Below are 24,085 nucleotides of genomic sequence, written 5' to 3' on the forward strand. Positions count from 1 at the left end.
CCCATTGTGCTGGCCAAGCTACTACCCAGCGTCTAAACACAAGCAGAGTCTCAGTTCCTCAGCCACACTGCTGCGGAGAGCTGCTCCAGGGCTTTTCTTGGCCCCAGCTCCCCACAGATTTCTCTGACCTCAACTGCATAGAGTTAGCAACGTTTTGCTGCCTCTTCAGTTCCCAGTGGGCTTCTGCTAGCCCTGTTGCACACTGAGCTAACAACATAATTTCTTCAGCTCCTGACTAACCTTGTCACATGGGCTCATTTATAACATCACAACTCTGGTCCCATGGTTGTTGTTTCGCGCCACACAAGGACACTGCCAAATCCCTGCAGCTCTCAACAGCCAGAAACTGAGCGTGCACAGCCTGCCTGTGTTGTGCTCTGCTTGTGCCAATATTCCAGGAATATTGAAAGTTGTAGTCCTTCAACCAGGGCCTGCTTTCTGCCCCAAAATCACATTGAAACAATCCAGTAATATAAACCCCTCACACTGTGATGGCTGACCGTTTAAAGATTTCAACTATTTGTCCAACTTGATATCGAATTGCCATTCCCATCCAATACAACTTTGCTCAATTGTTGTCTTAATGACATTTATCGAAGGTTTTGCGGCTATTGGTGCATTCAAACAAATCCAGTAAATTGACCACTTTTTCAGAGCTCAATCAGATTGATGAAGCATGGTCTCTGTTTCCCAAGGCTATGTTGGAATTTCCTAATAATTATCGATCTCTAAGTGATCATAAAATCATTGCCATCAGTATTCCAATAATCAATATTAAATGGATATGCCTATGGTTCCCATTGTTTATTTTCTCCTCCTCAAAAGAGTGTTACATCATTCATTGGAACAAATCCAAACATTAAAGGTGTTGAATATGTGAACCACTGTTTTCATAATTTTGTCTTTAACGTTCAGTTCTAGAGCCACTTGTAATAAAGAGGTTTACATCTAAATAAATGTGTGAATAAGTAGGGAAGAGAAACATGGTTGTACCCCCTTGAAAGTTCAAGGTGTGAGAAATCTTCAAGAATCTTGTTGTAATTGTGTGTCCTGTTGTAAAGTCCTTTGCCTTGCCGCACTGCAATAGGCAGCTTTTATGGTATGTTTTAAATGCATAATAAGTTGACTTCCCTTGATTAGAATCAGACTTAAATTCACTACCTTTGTTAGAAACGCACGGGGGAGGAAAGATTTTTTCAACTGTTATTTGGATATGGAATGCTTTTATTATGTGTGGTTATTGAAGCTGATTTGGTTACAACATATGAAAGAATTTATAGATGAACACTTGGAAGAAAAAATATTGGAGGTAATGAGAAAGCAAATGGAATCGTTAGCTGCTTTTAATTGGGAAGCTAAGTACAGACATGTTAGGTTTATGAGTCTCCGTTCCCATTGGTGATTTATTCAATTCTGGTTCCCATTCCTGTCCAAGCATTTGAGTAGGTTACATATTGTCAAGATTTGAGTGATTCCAAACGGGTTCTGAGGTTAAACGTTTGTAGTTTCTAAAGGAAGAACAGAAATTTGGGTTACAGTGGGAACGGTTGCATAAACTGTTTTAAGAAATAGTTTATGTAAAAAAAAACGTTGCCCTTCAAGTAACCACTTTGAGCGATTTACAACCTTTCCGCCCATCTATTTGTGTAATCACAGTTTGGGCTCTGTTCTAGCCAACTGCATTCTGTATTAATGATATGGTGAACTAGCTCGTAGAACCCACTATCCTCCTTCATTTCATAATTTTGAAGTGTGTAAAGGTTATATCAAAGAATTACTACTGGCATTTGTATTCCTCTCCACCCTCGCGCTCAGCTCAACAATGGAATGCACTAACAAATTGTATATGCAGTGGTACGGTTTAATTGGTGCCTGTAGCCAAGTTTTACATCTCTTTAGATCAGAGTATTCTTTCTGTTCAACTGTTCCCAGCAAAGAGATTTTGATTGTAACCCCAATCTACTACCATCCTCCAGAGCTATCACTGCACACCAAAATTCAAGTGCTATGCCAGTTCAGTTACCCATTGACTTCCAACTTTATTTCAAACGTAACCTCCAATTCCAAAACTTGTACTATCATCTGTTGAGGGATTTTTGCATGGCACATCTCCATGGTGCACATAGCACAATTACTGTGTTAAACAGTCATGCAGAACCTTTACCATTTTTACAAGCATACTAAGATTTTACAGCTGGATATTAACAATCTAATCCAAGTGCCCTAAAAATCAACGTGTTAAGTTTGTGTTTTCAAAAGTGATTCGGTTTTGAATTTTAAGATTTTGGAAATGTATTTAATATTGAATGTTGTTTGTGATGAAAGGAAATTAATTTGCAGCTGCATCAGATTTGAAATTCAACATGGCCAGTATTTTTGATTCTTTCAAGTTTGCTGTAATGTTTAAAACATAGAAAATAGAAGCAGGATTAGGCCATTCGGTCCTTCGAACCTGCTCCGCCATTCATTTTGATCATGGCTGACCATGTTCAATATCCTGATTTCCCCACCCCCATTTCCCTTGATGTCTTTAGCCCCAAGCGCTATATCTAATTTCTTCTTGAAGTCATGCAGCGTTTTGGCCTTGACTACTTTGTGGTAGTGAATTCCACAGATTTACCACTCTGTTAAGAAATTTCTGCTCATCTCAGTCCTTAAAGATTTACCCATTATGCTCAAAACTATGACAATGTAATGTAAAACTATGTAATGGTTCTGGACTCTCCCACTATCGGGAACATTCTCTGAATTCGCCCTGAGATCCCCTCTCACTCTTCTAAATTCCAATGAATATTATTCTAACTGACTTAGTCTCATATAACAGAACTGATAAACCTTCACTGTACTGCCTCTATAGCAAGGACATACTTGGAGCCTTATCAGATGCAACAATTTATAGATTTAATTTGATGACTGCATCTTCCCTTTGGATAGAAATTGCATTGCAATGAGTAAATGTTTACGTATCATTCTCTATAGACCAGGTGATGACTGGAAGAAAAGTTTAAAATTACCTCCAAAAGACAGGAGGATGAAAACTTCGGTAAGAAGAATTTTCATATTCCATTCATGTATTCGTTATGGTCTCTGCTTTTTGAAATAGAATTGTGTTGTTCTCAGAAATAAGTGTCAAGCATTGCAGTGTCAGTCAGGGTATAGTAATTGGGGCTTATTTTTGACCAACCATACTTGTCATCTTATCCCTTCCCAGTCAAATATTATAAAGGATATGAAGCTCCTATCTTTGGAGCCTGTTAACATCTCGATTCCTTTAGACCAGACTACTCTGGACTTCATTTGCATTGGAGCGGTTGTCTGTAAATATGGAATTTATTTTTGGCAGATTTGGTAATGATGTTTCTTCTAAAATTATAAATTTGGTACAGATGAAGCTATGCTTCTCTCCAAGGCAAGTTAGGGCTCCAGACCAGCTGTCATGTATGACAGTGTTCTCTAGAATCCTTTTAACTTATTAGTAACCAGTTTTGAGCAGAATTGCATGATGTTGCTTTACTAATGCTTTATCTTGTACTAAGTCAAAGACTATTTCCTCGGGTGGATGGAGCTATTACAAGGGGGCATAACTATAGGGTTCGTGGTGGGAGATACAGGAAGGATATCAGAGGTAGGTTCTTTACGCAGAGAGTGGTTGGGGTGTGGAATGGACTGCCTTGCAGTGATAGTGGAGTCAGACACTTTAGGAACATTTAAGCGGTTATTGGATAGGCACATGGAGCACACCAGGATAATAGGGAGTGGGATAGCTTGATCTTGGTTTCAGATAAAGCTCGGCACAACATCGTGGGCCGAAGGGCCTGTTCTGTGCTGTACTGTTCTATGTTCTAAGTGGGGGGGGGGAAATCTCTAATATCAGCGAGCCACAAGCAGTGTGATAATTTTCATTTTTAGTTGCTTATGAAATACAGAACTTGAATCTGTAAGTAGAATTGGGAAGATGGAGAACTTGATACTGGAACAGTTCTAAATGAAGAAATGCTCAATATAAAAATTTAGATTATTTCATATCTAGTGAGCCAAAATTTCGGTTTTTACCCTTTTAAAATCCCTTTTGTAAAACCGTTGTTGATTTGTTCAGTTTGTCCACTTTGGCTGCAGTAACTCAGTGGAAATTGCTCTTTTTCAGTGTGAACATAGTGGCTGTGAATTTGGCATTGTTTGTAGCAAGGTTATGTAGCAAATATTTTGCAGTGTGTTCACATGATAGAACTAGGTAGAACGCACAGCTTGCATTGAAGCACGTGAAATTTACTTTTAGCAACTCATAGTTTTATGCGGTCTGTGTAGCGGTGCAGTTGCATTGTATTTGTTTTTGCCATGTCATTTACAAATGCTGCTCTTTCATTCCACCCTGTGTTTAGCTTGCTTAATAGTAATGCTTAATCAGAATTGGCAGTTTGGAGATCTGTACTCTAGCCATAGACAAAGCAGTCAAAATGATAAATGACAAAATGCGATGCTTTCTATTTACTGGGTTTGCTGCACAGTCTGTTGGTAACTGTGTTATAATGTCTGTGATTCACTTTTCAGTTCTGTCTCTTGTCTTTGTTTAGGATGTAACAGCCACAAAAGGAAACGAATTTGAAGATTACTGTTTGAAGCGCGAGTTGCTAATGGGCATTTTTGAAATGGGCTGGGAGAAACCATCTCCAATCCAGGTGTGTATGCTCTTCTCTTGCGGCAGTATGCTTAACAGATAAGTAGTAGGAGCTGGGTTAGTGTGTCCAATATGTTTGTCCTATTTGTAAGCTTCATAAGTTTGGTATATGACTTTTTTGCCAAGGTGCCACAAATGGTGGCACAGTGGTTAGCACTGCTGCATTACAGCGCCAGGGACCCGGGTTCGATTTCCCCCGCTTGGGTGACTGTCAGTGTGAAGTCTGCACGTTCTCCCCATGTCTGCGTGGGTTTCCTCCCACAGTCCAAAAGAAGTGCTGATTAGGTACATTGGCCGTGCTAAATTCTCCCTCAGTGTACCGGAACAGGCGCTGGAGTGTGGCGACTAGGGGATTTTCACAGTAACCTCATTGCAATGTTAATGTAAGCCTACTTGTGACACTAATAAAAAAATCTTTAAACTTTACAATGGGGGATGGTGGGAATGTCACTGGAATAGTTAATGCTGAGGCCCAGGCTAATGCTCTAGGGACATTGATTCAAATCTCAGAAGCTGGTGTAATTTGAATAAATAATTCTGGAATTGGAAGCTAAACTCAGTAATGGTAACTGTGAAGCAACCATCAATTGTTGCAAAAACCTATCTTGTTCACTAATGCCCTTTGAGGAAATTAAATCTGCCATTCTTGTCTGATCTGGCCAATGTGCGATTCCAAATCCATAGCAATGTGGTTGCCTCTTAACTGCTGTCTGAAATGGCTTAGCAAATCACTTGGTTGAGAAAATCTGGGACAAGTGATAAATGCTGGCCTTGCCAGTGTTGGCCATGTCTCTTGAAAGAACAAAGAAAAAAATGTTGTTAATTTAATTTGATATGATTTCTGTTTCTCAGGAGGAGAGTATTCCTATTGCATTGTCTGGCAGAGATATATTGGCCAGAGCCAAAAACGGAACAGGTAAAAGTGGAGCCTACCTCATTCCATTACTTGAACGGCTGGACCTGAAAAGAGACTGTATTCAAGGTTTGTCAGATCATGTTATAATTGTCAATATTTGTTTTTTTTTTCATCTTCCCATTATTCAAGAAGGGAGGAAGGAATAAGCCAGGAAACCACAGGCCAGTCAGTCTAACCTCAGTGGTGGGGAACTTATTGGAAGCAATTCTGAGGAATAAAATTAATCTGCATTTGGGGAGGCAGGAATTAATCAAGAACTGTCAGCATGGTTTTGATAAGGGGAGGTCATATATGACCAACTTGATTGAACTTTATTTGAAGAGGTGGCCAGGTGTGTAGATGAGGGCAATGCATTTGACGTTGTCTACTTGGATTTCAGCAAGGCTTTTGATAAGGTCCCACATGGGAGACTGATGGCGAAAGGTGATTGAAAGGTGTTTTTCTACTGGAAGACTGTGTTCAGTGGGGTCCTGCAGGGATCAGTGGTGGGGCCCATGCTGTTTGTGGCTTATATAATGATTTAGACTTGAACACAGGAGGGTTGATCAGTAAGTTTGCAGATGATATAAAAATTGGTGGGATGGTTAAATAATGAGAATATAGACGGGCTGATCAGTGACAAATGCAATTCAATCCTGATAACTGAGATGAGGCACTTGGGCAGGGCAAACGAGGCAAGGGATTATATGGTGTACAGCAGGACCGCAGGACCCTGGGAAGCACCAAGGATCAGAGGGACTTTAGTGTTCGTGTACACCGGTCCCTTAAGGTAACAGGGCAGATGAATAAGGTTGTTAAGAAGGCATATTGTATACTTGGCGAGGCATAGAGTTTAAAAGTAGGGAGGTTATGCTGAAACGATATAGAATATTGGTTAGGCCCCAGCTAGAGTATAGTGTGCAGCTCTGGAATCCACAATGGAGGAATGTGATAACATTGGAAAGGGTGCAGAGGAGGTTTATCAGGATGTTGTCTGAGCTGGAGAGTTTCAGTTGTGAAGAGAGGTTGGATAGGCTGGGGTTGTTTTCCTAGGAGCAAAGGAGACTGAGGGGAGAACATGATTGTGATGTATAAGATTCTGAAGGGCATAGATAGACAGGAAGAAACTTTCCCCTTTGGCAGTATCAATGACTGAGGGCCATAGATTTAAGATAAGGAGCAGGAGGTTTAGAAGGGATATGAGGAAAAGCTTTTTCACCTAAAGGATAGTGGGATTATGGAACTCTGCCTGGAAGGATGGTGGAGGCGGAGACCCTCATTTAAATGTTTAGATTGGCACTTGTGATGCCAAGGTACACAAGGCGGTGGGCCAAGTGCTGGAAAATGAGATTAAAGTAGTTAAATGGTTTGCCTTTGGCACAGGCGTGATGAGCTAAAGGGCTTTTTTCTGTGCTAGATATCTGACTTCCCAATTATTACAAACATAGCTTTGATTAAATTTTGGATAGATGGGGTAGAATAATAAGGAAAGAATGTTAACTTTACTGTTAGATATGGGTTTTTAAAAGAGTAACCACTAACTTCATTTTGGAGTTGTGCATTGTGCTCACTTAGATTTGTTATGTGTGGGTTTTTGGCATGTGTGGATCAACATTCCAATGTTTGATATGGAACCTCATTCCAGCATTTTTTTTGTACCATCTGGAATTTTATGTCACAAATAAGTGATGTCACATCTGGGTGTTGGTACTAAAATTGTTCCATTGGTTACATACTGCAAGTATTGGCCTTATTTTAAGATAGGAGGTTTAATCCCAAGTCTGTGAGCTTTCTACTTCCTGTATCTAATGAAAGTTCTTGGTTTTTAAAAAAAAATTCTTGAAGCAAATTTCCATGTATATATGTTAGCATTTCCATTGTATCTGATTCCTGGTTACAGTAAACTGTTCTATTGCAGTGGGTGAAGGGAGTACAATATTAGAAGAGGAAAAATATTGCAACATTGACCTTTCATTGTGCATATCAGGAAGCTTCTTGTATTGGAAAAGAAATAAGTTGCATTTATATAGTGTTTCATGACATCAGGATGTCCCAAAACTAATGGGTGTAGTCATTGTTTGAATGTAGGGATATGTATGTAACAGCCAACTTGTATACAGCAAGATTCCACAAGCAACAATGAGATAATCACCAGGTATCTCTTTGTGATGTTGGTTGAGGAAGAAATATTGGCCAGGACACCAGGAAGAATCTTCTCTATGCTTTAAAACAAAATGCAGTGAAATTTTTGTTCACGAGAGGAAGCAGACTCTGTTTACAAACAATCTCATCTCATACAGAAGACCCCTGACAACATAACATTCACTCATTACTGCACTGAAGTGTTATCCTGGATAATGTTTGTCTCTCTAGAGTGGGATTTGATTGTCTAACTTTGTGTTCTGCCAGAGATGCTAACACTAGTATCTTGACCCAAGAAGTTCTGAGATCCAAAAGGTTGTTTCTGTGGATGTTGGAAGAGACTGCCTTCTTTAAGAATTATATATTTGGGAAGTTTGGTTGCAGAGGTGAATATCTCCTTAATAACTAATGCAGCTTTCCTTTTTATTTTTAAAGCTATGGTGATTGTGCCTACCCGAGAGCTGGCACTCCAAGTCAGTCAGATCTGTATCCAAGTCAGCAAGCACATGGGTGGTGTGAAAGTGATGGCTACCACAGGAGGAACCAATCTCCGGGATGATATCCTGAGGCTCGATGAGACTGGTGAGTGTAGCCTAATATAATGAACAGCATACTCGATCTGAACCCTTCTGTCAGTAAATGCAATTACACTGCGGCAATGCAGGAGTTTGGATTTAAGTAGCTTGACTACATTTTTTTTTAAAAAAAATTTTTTTACTCCATCCTTAAAGTTACAAAGCCAATGCAAAACCCAAATTCATTTCTTGCTTCCTCCAAAAACCAAATTCAAAATCCAATTGTCCCTTCAAGACAAACCAGAAAAGGAATTGGACCTCATCTTGGACTTGATCTGACATGTCATCTTAGCCAAAAGGCTGAGATCTCCCAAAGTCAAAATAGCAGGCTTATCTTTTAGTTTCTTTAGTAAGAGATACAAGCAGAATTGTAACTTCCCAGTTGTAAACTAGAAAGAGTTTTTTTAATTTAAAAAAAAAAAGCATTTCTCTGGCACCTTTCACAAACACCAGTGCTGAAATTTTACCAATCCGGGGCGGGCGAGGCTCGCAGAACAGAATTCTCCGTTGGTCTTGGGCAGGATTTTATGAGCCTCACCTGAGTGAGGTCGTAAAATATCGGCCTAGATGTCCCAATGCACTCTATAGCTAGCAAAGTACTTTTGAAGTATAGTTATCACTGCCATGTCGGAAATGTAATAGCCAACTTTTGTATAGCAATTTACCACAAATGGCAATATGATGATGACCAGATAATCTACTCAGTGATATTGGAAGAGGAATAAATGGCTAGGACTCTGCCAGTAGCTCCCCCACTCTTTGAAATTGTAATGGAATAGGAAGGCACAGTAGCACAGTGGTTAGCACTGCTGCTTCACAGCGCCAGGGACCCAAGTTCAGTTCCTGGCTTGGGTCACTGTCTGTGTGGAGTTTGCACATTCTTCCTGTGTCTGCGTGGGTTTCCTCCGGGTGCTCCGGTTTCCTCCCACTTTCTGAATGACATGCTGATTAGGTGCATTGATCCGAACAGACGCCGGACTGTGACGACTAGGGGAATTTCACAGTAACTTCGCTGCAATATGAATGTAAGCCTTACTTGTGACTAATAAATAAAAACTTTACAAACTTCTAAGAAGGCAGACAAGGCCTTGGTTTAACTTCTCATTTGAAAACTGACCCCTCTGAGAGAACAAAACCTCTTCAATTCAACTTTGTCATTGTATAGTGCACAAATACAACGAAAAGTGAGCTTGCAGGCTCCCAAGATGCAAAGAAAAAAGCAAATGCAGTAGTCATTATAAAATAGTGCCATTAATCATTAAGTGTATACATGCATGGTGCACAATGCCCATTGCTTGGGAATATATTACGGGTAAGGGGGTGGCAAACAGTCTGTGGCTGGGAGATCTCCACAGACAGCGTTTGTGATGAATGTTCTGGATGGCTGGTAGCTGGGTGCCGATGATGTATTGGGCAGTTTGACTTCCTGCTGCAGAGCTTTCTGGTCAGAAATGGAGCAACTGCCATACTGCACCATAATGCAGTTCGACAAGATGCTCTCTATTGTGCACCGGTGGAAGTTTGAGAGAAGGTGGGGGGACAGGTTGGCTCTCTTTAGCCTCCTCAGGAAGTATAGGCGCTGATGAACCCCCTTCACTAGGGACGAGGAGTTGAGGGACCATGAGAAGTCCTCTGTGATGTGGGCGCCAAGGAATTTGAAGCTGCAGACCCTTTCCACCTCTACCCCGTTGATGTAAATGGGGTGTGTGTGTGCTGCCTCTGGACTTCCTGAAGTCCGCAATAAGTTCTTTGGTGGTCTTGGTGTTGTGGAGCGCTGGAAACAACCTGGCCCTCATCACCAGATGTTGGACCTCTGTAGACTGACTCGTTGTTAGTGATCAGGCCTACCACCGTAGCGTTGTCCACTAATTTAATGGTATTGGTGTCATGGACAGGCACACAGTCATAGGTGAAGAGGAAGTAGCTGCACTGGAGGATCAAATCTAGATTTCTGTGCTCGAATCCTAGAATGGCATTTAAACCCACAACATTCTGACTCTGAAGAGAGAATGCTAGCAACTGAGTCACTGCATAGAATAAATTACTGTTAGAGAAACTGATTCGTGTTGGACTCTCTTGCATCCTCTGCTGAATTTGTGATCATTTTTCTCCAAAAATATTCATTCTGGATAAGCAAGGTTTAAACTCTAAGAAGCATAATCACAGCTCTCCAATCACCCAATCTTTGCACAAACCTTTTATTTAACATCAAAAAGGCATCAGTAGTTTTCTAAGAACCTTGTTACAGTTGAAACAGTAACTGTAATGTATCTTTTCTGATACTGAAGGCGTGTTCAGTTTTGAAAGATTAAAATGAGCAGAGTACACTTAGTGCAGTTGAGCCAGGGTAAAAATATAACCAGTGTTACCACCATCTGTATAATACATAGGGCAAGTTAACAGTAAAACACACCCTCGCTTTCAATAGCTATTTTAAATCATGCAGAATATTTTGAATTTAATATTTTTATAGAATTCCTACAGTGCAGAACGGGGCCATTCAGCTCATCGAGTCTGCACTGACCAGAATCCCCCTACACCAGGGTAAATTTAGCATGGCCAATCAGCCTAACCAGCACATTTTTGGACTGTGGGAGGAAACCTACGCAGAGACACAGGGAGAATGTGCTAACTCCACACAGTGACCGAGGCCGGAATTGAACCTGGGTCCCTGGCACTGTGATGCAGCAGTGCTAACCACTGTGCCACCCATAATTATTGGTTTTGCTTTTTCTTTGCCTACCCGTTGCCATGTTCCAGTCCCTAATTCAGCTGCTGTGATTACAAGCTGTGCTTTAACTGCCAAACCTTACTTCAAGGCCAGCAAGCAAAATTCCTCAAGTACGTGATGATGAACTATAAATATTCACCTTAGTTGTGAAGATTATGGGTCGACGGGGGAAGGCAATGGCCTAATGCTATTATCACGAGATTATTAATCCTGAAATTCGGTTAATGTTCTGGTGACGTGGGTTTGAATCCTGCCATAGAAGATGGTGTCTCTGTATGCCCTGTTTGTGAGCAGATTGAATTCAATAAGAAATATTTGGAATTAAGAATCTACTGATAACCATAAAAACATTGTTAGTTGTCAGAAAAACTCATCTAGTTCACTAATGTCCTTGAGGGAAGGAAATCTGTCAAGCTTTCTTGACCTGGCCTACATATGTGTCCAGAGCCACAGTAATGTGGTTGACTCTCAGCTGCCCTCTGAAATGGCCTAGCAAGCCCCTCAGTTCAAGGGCAACTAGGGATGGGCAATAAATGCTGGCCAGCGAGCGATGCCCAGGTCCCATGAATGAATTTTTTTTAAAAAATGCTATCCACAGTGTCCCCCTTGAGGCTACGGTGAGATGTCTAATTTTTAATTTTGTAGCCCACTTTTCATTTTTGGTGTTGGGGAGGGGTGGATGTACTGGAATTTATATCGAACACTTAATCTCTTATTCACCTGTAACTCTAGACATGTCTATATTTCAATGTGCTAATTTTATTTCATTATTACAGTCCATGTGGTGATTGCAACACCTGGAAGAATCCTGGATTTGATTAAGAAAGGCTTGGCTAAAGTGGACAACATACAGATGATTGTATTAGATGAGGTAATGTAACATTTAAATAGTAGTCATTAAATTGCAGCAATAGGTTTTTTGTAACATTGTAAATTCCCTTTCCTTTTTGTAATAACTTTTCAGTATACGGTCCAATTGCACTTGACAAAAGTGTTTGTGCAATTTATTTATTTTTTTATGGTAGTTTATTGCACCAGAAAACCTTCATGCGCTCTGAAAAGAGGCAATATTTGAAAAAAGTCTAGCCTGTCAGAGAAAGATATTCCATTCGAGGTACCACATTAAAGGTTACTACACAGGATGTGAGAACATGATGCAGGGCTAACATATGAGCATGGATAAAGGATTAGTTAGCTAACGGAAAACAGAATAGGAATAGATGGGTCTTTGAGTTGGCAAGCTGGAATTAGTGGCGTGCAACAGGGATCAGTGATGGGGCATTGTGATTTGGATGAAGGGACCAAATGTATGGTATCTAATTTGTTGTTGACACCAAGATAGGTAGGAAAGTGAGTTGTCGAGAGGAGGTAGAGAATCTGTAGCAATAATAGGTGAAATGATTGGGCAAAAAAAGTGGCAGATGGAGTGTAATGTGGGAAAGTATGAACTTGGCAGGGAGAATAGAGAAGTAGTATACTATCTGAAGCCCATAAAGCAACGGGTGTTTGGAGAGAGAGAGAGCCCATAAAGCAGCAGGGCTTTAAGCCTCAACACCAGGGACCCGGGTTCTATTCTGGTCTGTGTGGAGTTTGCACATTCTCCCTGTGTCTGCGTGGGTGTCCTCCGGGTGCTCCGGTTTCCTCCCATACTTGAAAGATGTGTGGGTTAGGTTGATTGGCCATGCTAAATTGCCCCTTAATATCAGAGGGGTTAAGCAGGTTAAATACGTGGGGTTAAGGGGTTAGGGCCTGGGTGGGATTGTTGTTGGTGACAGCTCGATGGGCTGAATGGCCTCCTGCACTGTTTGAATTCGATGATAAACACTATATAAAGTCTTTTTTAAGGTATGGGGTGTCAGTACGGAATGGCTATGTGGAATGTGAATTATGTGGGAAGCCATGCAGCTGCAAAATGCCCTTGATGATGATATCTCCATGAAGTGTCACCAGCTGTAGAGTTCTGGGGGTGTGGAACTCAAATGGAAGCTGGAGTCACTGTGGGGCATTTGCAAGGCTAAGGATTTAGTTGATTGCATGTTTAGAGAGGTGGTCACACGTAACTAGCAAGTACACAGTAGAAAGAGAATAGGTGACTGCTGGAGTATCTTGAGAGGAATTGGCAGATAGTGCAGGATTCCTGAGGCTATCTCTCTTTCTCTCTAACAGCTTTTCCATTTTAGATACAGGTTGGGTCTACAGGGTTTAGAGATGCAAGTTGATCTAATTGAAACATATCAATTCCCCTCAGGATATTATGGGGCAGATACCAGGATTATGGTTCAGCTTGTGGGAGGGGGAGATGAGAAGTAGGGGACACCATATAAGAGGTCTCCTTTTTTAAGGCTGAGATAAAGAGAAATTGTTTGATAGTATTTGGGATTCTTTTCCCTGGACAGCAGTAGACGCTCAGTCATTGAATTTATTCAGGACAGCCCTAGATTTTTGAATTATAGGGATGGGTGGGAAAGCATAATTGAGACCACAACCAGACTAGCCCTGATCTTATTAAATGGTAGAGCAGGCTTCAAGGGTTGAATACCTCCTCCTCCCAAGTCCTATGTTTCCCTAAAGGCAGTAAGAAGTTTAACAACACCAGGTTAAAGTCCAACAGGTTTATTTGGTAGCAAAAGCCCCACAAGTTTTCGGAGCTCTAAGCCCCTTCTTCAGGTGAAGAAGGGGCTTAGAGCTCCGAAAGCTTGTGTGGCTTTTGCTACCAAATAAACCTGTTGGACTTTAACCTGGTGTTGTTAAACTTCTTACTGTGTTTACCCCAGTCCAACGCCAGCATCTCCACATCATCCCTAAAGGCATCCAGAAGTGATTGCCAAATCTGCCAGTTGAAGTGACAACTGCCTGCAGATATTGTTGTGAAGATAAGATTTCCTCTGGTTTCCCTGTAGCACATTACCCACAACTAAGAATCTGGGAGACCTACACCAAGCTCTCGGCTGATACTGTTTTTGTTTTAAATGACCAGAAGGATGTGTGCATCTGGCGAAATGTTTAGTAATCTGGTGCTCTCTCTCCTGAGAAATTTACCTGTTTTGGACTTTTCTCTGTCTCCCTCATGAGCTGGTTCTACAGAGTGAGCACTCACTCAGTAAACCTTGAGTAATTCTGAGTAGTTCCTTTTTTATCAATATTTTGAAGTAGTCATTGAACTGTTCATTTTCTGACCTTATCGGTACCTTTTTGTCAATTCATCTAGAGGCGTAGCTGAGCAAATCTGTTCTGTAATGCTGACTGTTTAACAGTGACTTTTTTCCCGACTGTTCCTATAGGCAGACAAACTGCTGTCCCAGGACTTTGTGCAGATGATGGAGGACATCATCTCTACATTACCAAGAACCAGACAGATCTTGCTTTACTCTGCCACGTTCCCACTCAGTGTACAGAAATTTATGGTAAGAATTTGTCATTTGAAGCAACCCAGCTAACAAAACATGCACTGTTTGGAGCTTTTCATATTGCCTCTTGCTGCCATCACCACCATTAACCTCACAGTCCACCCAAACCAATGAATGGATCTGGTTCTGTTGCTGAGAAGTGCACTTGAATGATGGAGGAAGAGGGACAAGATGCCTTCGTTCCAGATAAATTTGGACACCACTGGCATAATTATAAAGTGTCTTTTCGCCATCTGCCCTCACTCACCGAAAGCACATAAGATTGAAATGAAAATTAGGCTCTGAATTGCCTCATGCCTTAGTGTTGAAGGGGCATTTGCCTGTGGTCCAGTATAGTGCGTTTGGTTTTCACATCGGGGCAGTGTACATTTGTTTTGGAAAGTTTCATACTTAAAAGCAACTATATTCCACTGACAGCAATATAATTCCTCTGGCATCTGTGCTGCTGCTAGAATCTGTTCCTTTTTTTAAAAAATGGCATTGCTTTAAAACTGATTGCAGGTATTTTGTATGGGCCTTTCTCTGATTTGAATGTGCAGTGCACTTCATGGTTTCTACAACAAATTACTATGTGGTACTGTTCATGACATGGGAATATAAGACTTGGAAGTAGGAGGACGCTGTTTGGTCCTTCAAGCCAACTCTGCCATTTAAAAAGATCATGGCTGAACTGGCTGTGGTTTCAACTCCACTTTCCTGTCTGCCCTCCCGTTAATCTTTGACTCCCTTGTTTACCAAAATTCTGCCTTGAATAGATACAATTAACGAGTCTCTGCTCTCTAGGAAGAGAACGCCACATCCCTCTGAAAGAAAAGAAATTCTCACCTGTCTTAAAAAGGAAAATGTATTTATTCTTAAACTGTGCCCCCTGGATCTAGTCTCCTAATGATGACCATTAACCACAAGCATTCAATCCCTCCACCACCAATGAACAGCGGCAGCCATGTGTACCATCTACAAGATGCACTGCAGAAACTCTTCAAGGTTCTTGGACAGCACCTTCCAAAACCACTACCAATTTGATATCATTGGCAAATTTAATTACCATAGTTTTAGTCCCTTTTTATTCAAATTATTGATGTAGATTATAAATAGTTGAGGCCCCAGAACTGATATCTATGGCACTTCACTAGTTACAGCTTGCCAATCTGAAAAAAGAACTATCCTTGCTCTGTGCTCCCCATTGGCTAACCCATTCTTTATCCATGCTAATACATCGAGTTCTTATTTTGTGTAGTAACCTTTGTGGCACCTTACTGAAATCCAAGTACACCACATCTACTGGTTCCCTTTTATTCTCATTTGTTACTTCAAAACATTCTAAATAGTTGAACATTATATCACTTTCAGAAAACTGTGACTCTGTCTCATCACGATGATTTTCTACATTTGCTATAACATCCTTAATGATGCATTCCAGCAGTTTGCCTACAGCAGTTGTTGAGCATGTAGTTTCCTGCTTTCTGTCTCCTTCCTTGAATAAAGGTGTTAAATTAGTTGCAGGCGTATGGGCGAAAGTTGGAGGGGTGGTATTAAGTCATAATGCTCTTTTTTTTAAAACGTTTATTAGCGTCACAAGTAGATTTACATTAACACTGCAATGAAGTTACTGTGAAAATCCCCGAGTCGCTACACTCTGGCACCTGTTCGGGTACACTAAGGGAGAATTTAGCATGGCCATTGCACCTAACCTGCAGTCTTTCAGACTATAGGAGGAAATCAGAGCACTTGGAGGAAAGCCACACAGACACGAGGAGAACTTGCAGACTCCACACAGACAGTGACCAAATCTGGGAATGGAACCCAGATCCCTGGCGCTGTGAGGCAGCAGTGCTAACCACCATGCCACCTTTGGAGAGCTGGTGCAGACACAGTGGGCCAAATGCACCATAATAATTGAGTGTACTTTTTCCAACTCACTAGAATCCTTCCAGAATCCAAGGAATTTTGGAAGATTACAGTATAGGAGATTAGGTAGGGGAGTCTAAAACTAGAGGGCATAGATTTAAGGGGAGAGATATAAAAGGTTCAGAGGGGCAATTGTTTCTCACAGTGGGTGGTGAGTGTCTGAAATGAGCTGCCAGAGGCAGTAATGGAGGCGGGTACAATTTTATCTTTTAAAAAGCATTTAGACGGTTACATGGGTAAGATGGCTATAGAGAGATATGGGCCAAATGCGGGCAATTGGGACTAGCTTGATGGTTAAAAACTGGGCAACATGGGCAAGTTGGTCCCAAGGGCCTGTGTCCATGCTGTAAATAACCAATGCAATTAATATCTCTGCAGCCACTTCTTTTAAGGCTCTTATGATGCAGGCTATCTGGTCCTGGAGACTTTGTCTCATAGTTTTCTCTGCACCTTTTTTCCCTGGTGATTGTTTCAAGTTCTTCCCTCCCTGTTAGCAGGTAAAAATGAAGAACTCAATATAATGTACCCCCCTTTAACTGATTAGGTGTTTTCAGGTGAGAAGCTATCTTTTGGGTAATTACCCCCACCTGCCACGTGAAATGAATTGTAGTGCTGCTATGTTGTGGGACCATAAAAGCTGGCAGTGCAGTGATTAGACTTGTTAAGTCTCGATGATTTGAGTTGAAATTATATTACAAAACTTGGATCTGGATTCAAACTGCATTATTGCAACATGCAGGAGACTAATTTTGAGCAATTACTCTTTTGTATAATGATGCACTAACTTGTCCTCTTGGCAGAATTCGCATTTGCAGAAACCATATGAAATTAACCTGATGGAAGAGCTGACACTGAAAGGAGTAACCCAGTACTATGCCTACGTTACAGAGCGGCAGAAAGTGCACTGTCTCAACACACTCTTCTCTAGGGTAAGAACTGGACCACGCGTGGGGTTTTGGCATCGTTTTGTAAGAGATTAGTCTGATCTTGGCCATTTTAACAGCTAAAATTGCAGCAGATAATTGCTTCAGGTGATGAAGGAGCAGCGCTCCGAAAGCTTGTGATTCCAAATAAACCTGTCTGACTTTAACCTGGTGTTGTGAGACTTACTGAATATACTTATAAAACAGCTTGGGATTTCCTTTTATTTTACCTGGTAGTTTTTTTTCGTGCCCCCTCTTTGCTGTCCTAATTTGTTTAAGTACCCTCTGCACTTTCTATACCCCTCTAGGGCGTCTGCTGTTTTGAGCCCCCTATATCTGCTATATGCCTTTTCCTTACCCAATCCTGAATATCCCTTGTTACCCAGAGTTCTCTAGACTTTTTGGTCCCACCCTTTACAGTAACATGTTGGCCCTGTACATTCCCTTTCCTTTTTTGAATAATTCTCACTGCTCTGATGTAGATTTTCCTGCAAGTAGCTGTTCGCAGTCCACTTTGTACAGATCCTGTCTTGTATTAAATTCAGCCTACCACCAATTCAGAGCCTTTATTCCCAGTCTATCTTTGACCTTTTCTGTAACTATCTTAAATCTTACTGAATTATGGTCACTATCACTGAAATGCTCCCACACTGACACTTCTACCATGTGCCTGGTTTCATTCCCTAAAATTAAGTCCAGTACCACTCCATCTCTTGTAAGGGACACTTAGGGCCAGATCAAAGGTCTCCACTTGTTTGTCCACCAGCCACTACATTAAAGAGCAACCCAGGAATAGCCCCAAACCAGGCTCTCTGCAGACCAACTCAGTATCAAGAACAAAGAACAGTACAGCACAGGAAACAGGCCCTTCGACCCTCCAAGCCTGTGCCGCTCATTGGTCCAACTAGACCATTTATTAGGGTGTGGGATGCTGGGCTGGGGTGAAGAAGCAGGGCATTTATAAATAGGTTTAATTCATTAAAAATGAGTTGTACTAACAAGTTTTTGTTGCTTTTAGCTTCAGATTAACCAGTCAATTATATTCTGCAACTCCTCCCAGCGAGTGGAACTGCTGGCCAAGAAAATCTCCCAGTTGGGTTACTCCTGTTTCTACATTCATGCTAAAATGAGGCAGGTGAGTTAATAAAAGAACTTGAGAGAAGGAACTCCAAGTTGTTGCAAAATATTGTGAATTTAGCTGATGCTAAATGTTGATAAGACTTATTTCTCTTCCCTCTCCTGATGCAATTATAGAAGGTCACTCCATAGTTACAGTCCCACTAATGAGATTTGTATTCTTGAGGGAACGGCTGGGTGCTTGCTTCATTCCTCTTCACTTTGTAATTTTTAACTGAGGACCTTTGTTCTGTTAACCTTGAATTGGACTGGAACCTAACAAGTTAAACTGAATTTATATGCTCCAAGTAACTTAATCCCTTACCACTTGATCTCTTTGCTCTTGGGCAGTGTTATCCTTTTGTAAATCTTTTGTTCTGCATGCACCTGGCACAGTGCCCTTAAGCTGTAGGTATTGAGTGTTGGGAGATGATTTGACCATGAGATGTTCCTACCTGTCCTTGCTCTATAACCACACTTGTAGCCAATGCTTCTGAATAGTTATTGGGAGTGAGAATTTCTTTATTTTTGGTGAGGGGATGGGGGAGAGGGACGAAAGCTGTTGAATCCTTCTTTATATATGGAGTTGACATAACTGTGGTTATTGCACGCGAGTTAGATCCCATTTACTGGCAATGATTACAAAGCTACTCTTTTTTAATACTGTGGTCCATTTTGCACGTGCTCTTCAAGATTATTATAAAGAATCTTTTAGTAAGTTAAGTTGTCAATGTTTTGTTTTGGCAGGAACATCGTAACCGTGTGTTCCATGATTTTAGGAATGGAATGTGTCGCAATTTGGTTTGCACTGGTAGGTACTAAATTTTCAGAAATTGTTTAATTTTGCTTTGCAAGGCTGAGTGTTTGACTTGTTTGATTAGGTAGGTCTGCATTCTGTTATAATATTCCATTGCACGTACTTTTGGATTGGATGGGCCTTCAGTCAGAAAGATAAATCTTTGGGGAGGGATAATTGTTCCAGTCACATCTACCCAGAGGAGTGATGAATAATAATGATCTCGGCCAGTCAGCTATGTAGGCAAAAACTAATAGTATGCTAAAAAGGGAGTGATAAAGCCACTTGATCCAGTTTCAAAACTTATAGGATAAAATTTTTAAATCCCAGAAACTAGAGTAATTTGTTAACTTGAATTTATCTACAGTTTGATCAGCAATTTGGGAAGTTACTAAGAAATTGCATCCATGTAAAAAGTATAATTGGGTCAGAGGTGACCAGATGTATCCTCGAGGGAAAGGCAGCATAATTGATTCTGTATCACGTTTGGGTGTTAAACCAAGTGGTTGTTTCTTGTTCCTAAACAAATTTATGTCATTAAATGTTTTACTCGTAGTAACCAATTATTTGAAAAAATGTTTCCAGGCAGGTTTTTCACCTAAATGTTCATCTTTTTCCCCCAGATCTGTTCACTCGTGGTATTGATATCCAAGCTGTGAATGTTGTAATAAACTTTGATTTCCCAAAGATTGCAGAGACCTATCTACATCGTATTGGCAGATCAGGTGAAGTTAAACTCTCTTTATTCCTTATTTCCTTATGTCAACTTGAGATTGCAATCTACTCCCAGGTTCCACGTGCTGAGGAAGGTTGTGCAAGGGCAAGTGATTGTGCGAGGAAGGGCATATCCTCCCCTTCGAATTCCTGAACTTTGTCTGAGATTTTGGTGATTTCCAGTCATACCCTAGTTGAGATATATAAACCCAATGAGTCTGATTAGTAACTTCCACAAAGCCTTTCAATCTTGAGTTAAAATCAGACCTATCTATATCTCCTCTCTGGCTTTTTTGCTGTTTCCAACATAGTGAGCCCACTTGCAAAACAAAAACAGGAAATTGGATAGGATTTTACAGCTGAGTGATTGTTACCATTTTTAAAATTTTGCTCATTGGGTTTGGGTGATGCTAGCAAAGCCAGTTATAGACCATTGCTAATTGCCTCTGGTGGTGGTGACTGCTGAGTGGTTGGCTAGGGATATTTCAGAGGGCAGTTACCAAATTGCTGTGGTCTGGAGTCACAAATAGACCAGGTACCATGGCAGATTTCTTTCCCCAAGGATATTATTAAAAAAACAAAAAAATACAGCACAGAAACAGGCCCTTTGGCCCTCCAAGTCTGTGCTGATCATGATGCCCTAACTAGATTCTTAAAAAAAAAACCTGCCCTTACTCGGTCCGTATCCCTCTATTCCTTCCCTATTCATGTATCCATCCAGATGCCTCTTAAATGTAGCTGATGTGCCTGCTCCCACCACCACTTCTCTCGGCGCTTTCCAGGCACCCACCACTCTGTGTGGAAAACCTTCCCCGCACATCTCCCTTAAACTTTTCCCCCCTCACCTTGAACCTGTGCCCTCTTGTAATTGGCACAAGGGTGAATACACGGGTTCTAACAATCTGGTCATTTTGTGGTCACCATTCCTAATAGCTTATTATTCCAGATTTAATTAACTGAATTTAAATGCCCCAGCTGCTGAGGTGGGAATTAAACTTATTTCTGAATTGTTAATCAAGGCCACAGGATTGTGGTTCTGCAACGTAACAACTAGGCAGCTCTGCCCTCGAATGCGGGAGATGCTGGAAACTTCAAACTGCTGCTCATTTTAATGTAAGTCTTCTAAAGTATGTGGAAATGTTTCTGTCTGCAGGGCGGTTTGGCCACCTGGGCCTGGCAATCAACCTCATCACATACGATGATCGCTTTAATCTGAAGGCCATCGAGGAGCAACTCGGAACAGAGATCAAGCCCATCCCTGGGAGCATTGACAAGAGTCTGTATGTTGCAGAGTACCACAGTGAGCCAGATGGGGAGGATAAACAGTAACACTGCAAACAAAACTGGTGAGTACTCAGTGGTTTTCTAAACTGCATAAGGTACACATACTAGTAAGAATTGGGTTCTTGAAGTATTTCTCATGGCATCTCTTCTGCTGAAGGAGCAGGCTTGAGAGCTTGGAGTCTTTGTCAATCCCACTTCATAAATCATCAGAAGGTGTTAAATCAACTGTGACTTTTTCCAACTGTCCATTTTGGGGCAAATTCCTGATCCTGTTATGTCAAATGACTTGTCCAAAATTTGGACAATTGTACATGCATTCTAAATGTCATATGGCATGCAGGTGGGGGGGAAGATTATGAAGAGGTTAAAGTGGAACTCCAGTTGAGCTGATCTCCTGTATTATGCAAGTTAACTTTGTAACATTTCCATGTGAAAGCAATCACCTGGCCCATGCAGGTGTTCCAGCAGCCTTGCTATCTTGCTCTATTTCTATTCTGAACTGTGACACTGACAGGTTTCCTTACCAAGGCTGGGAGGATGTAATGTTGGGAGGATCTTGTTTCATACAGCTGTCCACACGAGTGCTGACAGGACACTGTTGTTATGTTGCTGTGGCAAACTCATTTGGAGAATGATGTGCTGTTGTCTTGTTGTTTGAACAGATGTGAGAATGCTGGCAGCCAATTGTAGGTGCAAGAATTATGAAACTTAATACATGTTATGGTGGCGATTTGGACTCGAGTTTTAAATCCAGATGATTGAAGTAGGACAGTTTTTCTTTAGTGCAGTATAGGGTAGAAAACCAGTGACCCAATTTAATATATAAGACAGCTTTGTGACACTAAGGACTCCAAGAGACTTCTGCATCCCTTTAGTTGGAGGAAAGCGAGGATGGGAATAGGGGAACTGACTAGAGTTTTCAAGGGGGAGCAATGCCATTTTCAAATGATTAGTGGATGAGATTTTTTTATTGAGCATTGTGCTAATGCTGTGATCAGATTTTTAACTATATATTTTTTGTATCCACAGGCACCGATCACGGAATACAGAAACTGAAGAATTTTTTTTTTTGTCCTGTTCTGGAACACATCATTTCTTGGGGATACCCTTCTCTTTTCTTTGTCTAAGACAACATCATTATTTTCCTTCATTTGATGATGACACAAAGTGTAGTTCCCTGATTTTTGTGAAGGACCATTTCTTCCTGAGCTCAATGGTTTGCACTGTGTGCAGGGAGTGGACAACTATTGCACTAACTGGCACGGGGGTTCTAGACTAAGCGGCACTGAAGAGCTGAACTGAACAGCGAACAGCACACTTTGTTGACTCCTCCTTTTCTCCTTCCTTCCCCCTCCGTTTTACCCTTCCATTTTCGCTGAAGCCACTGACCAGGATATTCATCTGATGGCTTCTCAACTTCTCCCAGCACACACATTCATCAGTCTTAGGCTACCAAGTTTTTATGGTATTTGTATAAAGTGCCTTACGGTGATGCAGGACCATATGAATACCATCCCTAGATTATAGCCATCTGTCACTTATTTTTGTCGGGTGGGAGGGAGGGTTATGTGACATTAACTTCATCTGTTTTCCATTGGTAAGAGTAAAATGGAATGTATGGGGGTGGGGGGGGCAGAGGGAAAAATCTGCAAGTTTTTAGATATTTTAATTTTTGAAGGGGACTATTTTCCTTGGAGAAGTTGAGCTGGAACTCCAGATGAGATGTCATCTTGATGTATATATGTTAAATATGTTGGGGCTAATTTTGTTGACTTTGCGCTCAGAAGGAAAGCTTGCATTGTGCATTTTTAATTTTGTTTTCTTCATGGAGGTCGGCCAGAAGACTCCCAAGCACGACCCTAGCAGAACACTAAAGAACCCCACCCTCACCCATACCACCCCCCCCCCCCCCCCCCCCTAGACTTGAATGTAGCCTGTTCTGCAGCAACTACACTCTGGCTTGGGGACTTCTAAACACAGGCATCCATTTTCCTTCTGGCAGCAAGATGAAGTGTGTCCCACAGAAGATTGATGTGTATACACCTGTAAACATGTAAATAGGTTTTTTCTATCATCTTGTTACCTTTGATATAAAAAATATTGGTTACTGAGGCTGGTAGGGAATGGGTAGGGTGTTGCTGTGAAGCTAAAGCTGTGAGGGGCACTGTTACATACAACATCAGCATCTTGACTGATTTCTGTTCATATAGTGTAAAATACGTCCAGCTACCTGCAATTGGGAGTTGGTGACATGGGTACAAGTGGCTGAAATGGCATGATCTCCCCTCTGCATTGAACTGTTTGAATACAGTGACTATATCTAAACCTTTTGACCCCAAATACTTGGTGATGCAATACTTAATAAAAGATGTTATATAACTCCATCCACTCTATGCGCACACCTACCTAAAGGTTCTTGTCTACAGTGAAGCAAGGGAAAAAAATCCTTTAAATTACCTAGCCAGCTGTCTCCCTTTAGTGTATTCCCTGTGCAAACAATAGATGCCAGTAGGTGACTCAGATTGGTGAGTGAAAACTAGTAAGTATGGCTACAGGGGTTGAAAGGCAGCTGTTAACACTGCCTCTCCCCAAATCTTAGCTCTCACTTTGAGTGTTAAAGTGGCTTGACTTTCCATTTTTATTTGGCTATCCTAACTTTCAGTGAAATCTTGTATCTACCCTCGTGGTTTGTATAGACTCTGTTCTATGTAACCTTTTTTGGATAAGCGTTCACATTTGACTGAAGCAGAGGAACGAAATGTTCCCAATTGTCCTATCTTCCTCGACCTTTTAGAAGGAGCTCTATCTCCATTTGGCATCATTGAATGCAGCAGAGAGTCCTGCTTCTCTGAAATAAAATCTGAAATGCAGTTGGCAAAGTTTGGACCATAGTCAGTGCAGCTGATTGATTTTGAGCCA

The 24,085-nt window shown here is 41.2% G+C and overlaps 1 protein-coding gene across 3 annotated transcripts in view; it reads left to right on the plus strand.

Moving 5' to 3' along the window:
- ddx6 (DEAD (Asp-Glu-Ala-Asp) box helicase 6) overlaps window positions 1-22,462 on the plus strand; it is a 38,276-nt gene extending 15,814 nt beyond the window's left edge. For 2 of the 3 annotated variants that reach the window (XM_078199107.1, XM_078199106.1), the window contains exons 4-15: window positions 2,980-3,043; window positions 4,572-4,676; window positions 5,528-5,657; window positions 8,148-8,294; window positions 11,795-11,889; window positions 14,300-14,422; window positions 17,134-17,262; window positions 18,275-18,391; window positions 19,120-19,183; window positions 19,792-19,893; window positions 21,036-21,228; window positions 22,196-22,334. In XM_078199107.1, the coding sequence (XP_078055233.1) occupies window positions 2,980-3,043; window positions 4,572-4,676; window positions 5,528-5,657; window positions 8,148-8,294; window positions 11,795-11,889; window positions 14,300-14,422; window positions 17,134-17,262; window positions 18,275-18,391; window positions 19,120-19,183; window positions 19,792-19,893; window positions 21,036-21,211 (1,252 nt within the window). In that variant the 3' untranslated portion in view covers window positions 21,212-21,228; window positions 22,196-22,334. Of the gene's footprint in view, window positions 1-2,979; window positions 3,044-4,571; window positions 4,677-5,527; window positions 5,658-8,147; window positions 8,295-11,794; window positions 11,890-14,299; window positions 14,423-17,133; window positions 17,263-18,274; window positions 18,392-19,119; window positions 19,184-19,791; window positions 19,894-21,035; window positions 21,229-22,195 lie in introns of all 3 variants that reach the window. The other variant, XM_078199108.1, reaches the window with a different exon arrangement.
- The last annotated feature ends 1,623 nt before the right edge of the window (window positions 22,463-24,085 follow it).

Source organism: Mustelus asterias, chromosome 27 (genome assembly GCF_964213995.1).
Source record: "Mustelus asterias chromosome 27, sMusAst1.hap1.1, whole genome shotgun sequence".
NCBI lineage: Eukaryota > Metazoa > Chordata > Chondrichthyes > Carcharhiniformes > Triakidae > Mustelus > Mustelus asterias.